The 2328-nt window shown below is 44.8% G+C and overlaps 1 protein-coding gene across 1 annotated transcript; it reads left to right on the forward strand.

Moving 5' to 3' along the window:
* The first annotated feature begins 626 nt into the window (after positions 1-626).
* On the forward strand, positions 627-2117 carry LOC147901012 (uncharacterized). Its single transcript, XM_087376178.1, has 4 exons — positions 627-938; positions 1063-1130; positions 1278-1450; positions 1712-2117. Exons 1-4 carry the CDS (start codon positions 662-664, stop codon positions 1830-1832), a joined length of 639 nt encoding a protein of 212 aa, XP_087232304.1. The 5' UTR covers positions 627-661; the 3' UTR covers positions 1833-2117.
* The last annotated feature ends 211 nt before the right edge of the window (positions 2118-2328 follow it).

The following is a 2328-nucleotide window of genomic DNA, read 5'->3' on the forward strand; positions in this document are numbered from 1 at the left end:
ATGCCCAACTTGCAACAGGGGCGTCTGGATGATGTGGCTCAAAATCATTTGATTTTGAGTTGGGAGTTGGGAAGAGTGTCGGACACCCCCCCCCTTTCCCTTTCCGCTCCCTCCACATCAGCACCAATAAGAGGCCGATCTAGGTTGCAAGATTCCAAGAGCGAGCCATCGGTTGGTGTGAACTTGGAACATCAGACAAGGGCTAACAATGAGGGAGGTAGTCTATATACATCCAACGAATACCTTCCAGTTTCAGAGCAACCGTTACAAGACGGGAGCATCGCTCCTACATCTTTTTTATCGTGAGAGGTGGTCTACGAATACCTCTCACGATAAAAAAGATGTAGGAGCGATGCTCCCGTCTTGTAACGGCTGCTCTGAAACTTTAAGTTGTGCACTCCCGAATGGCGAGTAGGATAAGAATGATGTCCTAGCAAATGGTGACGTGACACGGAGACCTGTCGGGCTCGTATATCACGAGGACCGAGTGGACGACAAATGAGTGGCATTCCCTTTGGTGTGAAGCAGATAAGCCCTACGAATTTCATTTTCATCTTGATGATGACTTGATGATAATAATGACCATCATAAGCATAGAAAAGACCACTTTCTTCTAAGTTCTATCTTGTATTTGCAGCTTGCCGTGCAGGTGCAGAGGCTTATGGCGATCCTCTGTTTGCCTCCTGCCTCGCGAGCTTTGAGTAGTTATGGCGAGCGATCATCGAGTAGCTATGGCTTCCTCTCGACACCCTCCTCTCTCTCCTTCAACCGACGCTCGCTTTGTCCCCTCTTTTTCCTCACTCGCACCACTCCCCTCTTCGCTTGCTCTGCCCATCCTACCTCCCCCTTGGAAGAACCTCAGGCCCCCCCCGGCCGCATGCCCCTCGTCCCTGAACCTCGCCCCAAGCCCACCACCGCCGTTGCCGTCGTGGAGCAATGTGAGTAGTTGTTTTGCCCCTCTTGTTGATCTTCTCTGCAGTATTGGTTTTACGAGAGAGAGCTCTTTTGTTGGGACAGAAATCTCTTTGAATAGTTTCCGGTTCCGCATCCTCCTTTTTGCAGACATAGAAAAGCTCTGGCGCGATTTCTTTACAAACCCTTCGCATTGGATGGACAATAGGTTGAAGAAGGTGAGGTGTTTCTCGAGGAGAAAGAGAACATCCAGCTTCTTTTTACTCTGAGAAACAATGTGAGCGTTCACTCCTTTTATGCTACTTTTCCTAGTACTATCAATGTATTTGTGTCTCGTCATGTTATAACCCTCATCTGTTTTTCAGAGGGCTCCGAAATATGCGGATTTCAAACATAAGATCACGAAAGAGGGACTGTGGATGAACGCCAGATGGAACCCTCCTTGGGTTAGAGTGGAGCTTTCACTTATGACGAATTTTCGACCAGTACCTTTAGACGCTGTTCTTGACGGAGAAGAAACACGGAAGGAACCCATCGGGTATAGCCATTGGGAATGCTTTTAGGGTAGTCTTGCGTTCTTTTCGAATTTGATTCCTTCTAAATATACATAGATAATTGATAGGGTAGAGCCCAAAATTACAGCAACGCCTGGGAGGGAATATGTATCTCTGATGGCAGAGAATATGTAATCTTGCAACCACCCCTTGATGCTTGAATGTTCTTTTGCTCCAAAGAGAAATCAAATATGGATTCTTTGAAGGTCAGGCCTGAAATTGTAAATGCGTTTAATACCTTGCAGGGTGGATGCCCAAGCGAAACCCTCAAATTCAGCAACCTCAGCTCCCCGTCAGTCGTACATGGATGTGTGGCGTAGGAGTGATAACAGAAGTGGTTCCAGCCAGACGGGAGGAGCTCCTTAAGAGCAAACAAAGTAATGATACATTTTATTCAAGGAGCAGAGGAAAGCATTTGCCCTTATTTCAGATGGATATTTATACTAGGACCTGCAACTGTACGAAGTTTTTAGCTAAAGGTACTATGGGGCTTTTGGTGGAGCTTGGATGGTGCAGCTGACTGAAATAAAAACTCATGAGTCATTGAGAATACCATCTTGTATATATGTTTAGTCCCTAATGTTAAAACATCTGCTGTCCTTGCAGAAATCTTACTCGATCTTGATATGCCTAGCTTTATGTTTAGACTTTTTGTGGCTAAATAATAAAGATCATGACATCTAGGTGATCCTTTGTTTCAACAAATTATAGGAATCCATATGGGCACTACTTTTGTCGTCTTTTTAGCAAACTTTTATTTTTCACTTCTGGAAAATTTTTTTTTTTCAAAAAGAGACTTCTATTAAGTATTAAAGAAAACCGTTAGAGCAAGCTCCATACAGGATACACGATGCAATGCATG

The sequence above is a fragment of the Dipteris shenzhenensis genome, chromosome 6, assembly GCF_047967505.1.
Source record: "Dipteris shenzhenensis isolate YYH24624 ecotype China chromosome 6, Dip_SZ_1.0, whole genome shotgun sequence".
Taxonomy (NCBI): domain Eukaryota; kingdom Viridiplantae; phylum Streptophyta; class Polypodiopsida; order Gleicheniales; family Dipteridaceae; genus Dipteris; species Dipteris shenzhenensis.

Bases quoted from the DNA above. Each gene is read 5' to 3' on its own strand.
- LOC147901012 (XM_087376178.1), top strand. From the start codon at position 662: ATGGCGATCCTCTGTTTGCCTCCTGCCTCGCGAGCTTTGAGTAGTTAT. The intron at 939-1,062 runs GTGAGTAGTTGT...TCCTTTTTGCAG, and splicing joins CGTTGCCGTCGTGGAGCAAT to ACATAGAAAAGCTCTGGCGC. The intron at 1,131-1,277 runs GTGAGGTGTTTC...TCTGTTTTTCAG, and splicing joins TGGACAATAGGTTGAAGAAG to AGGGCTCCGAAATATGCGGA.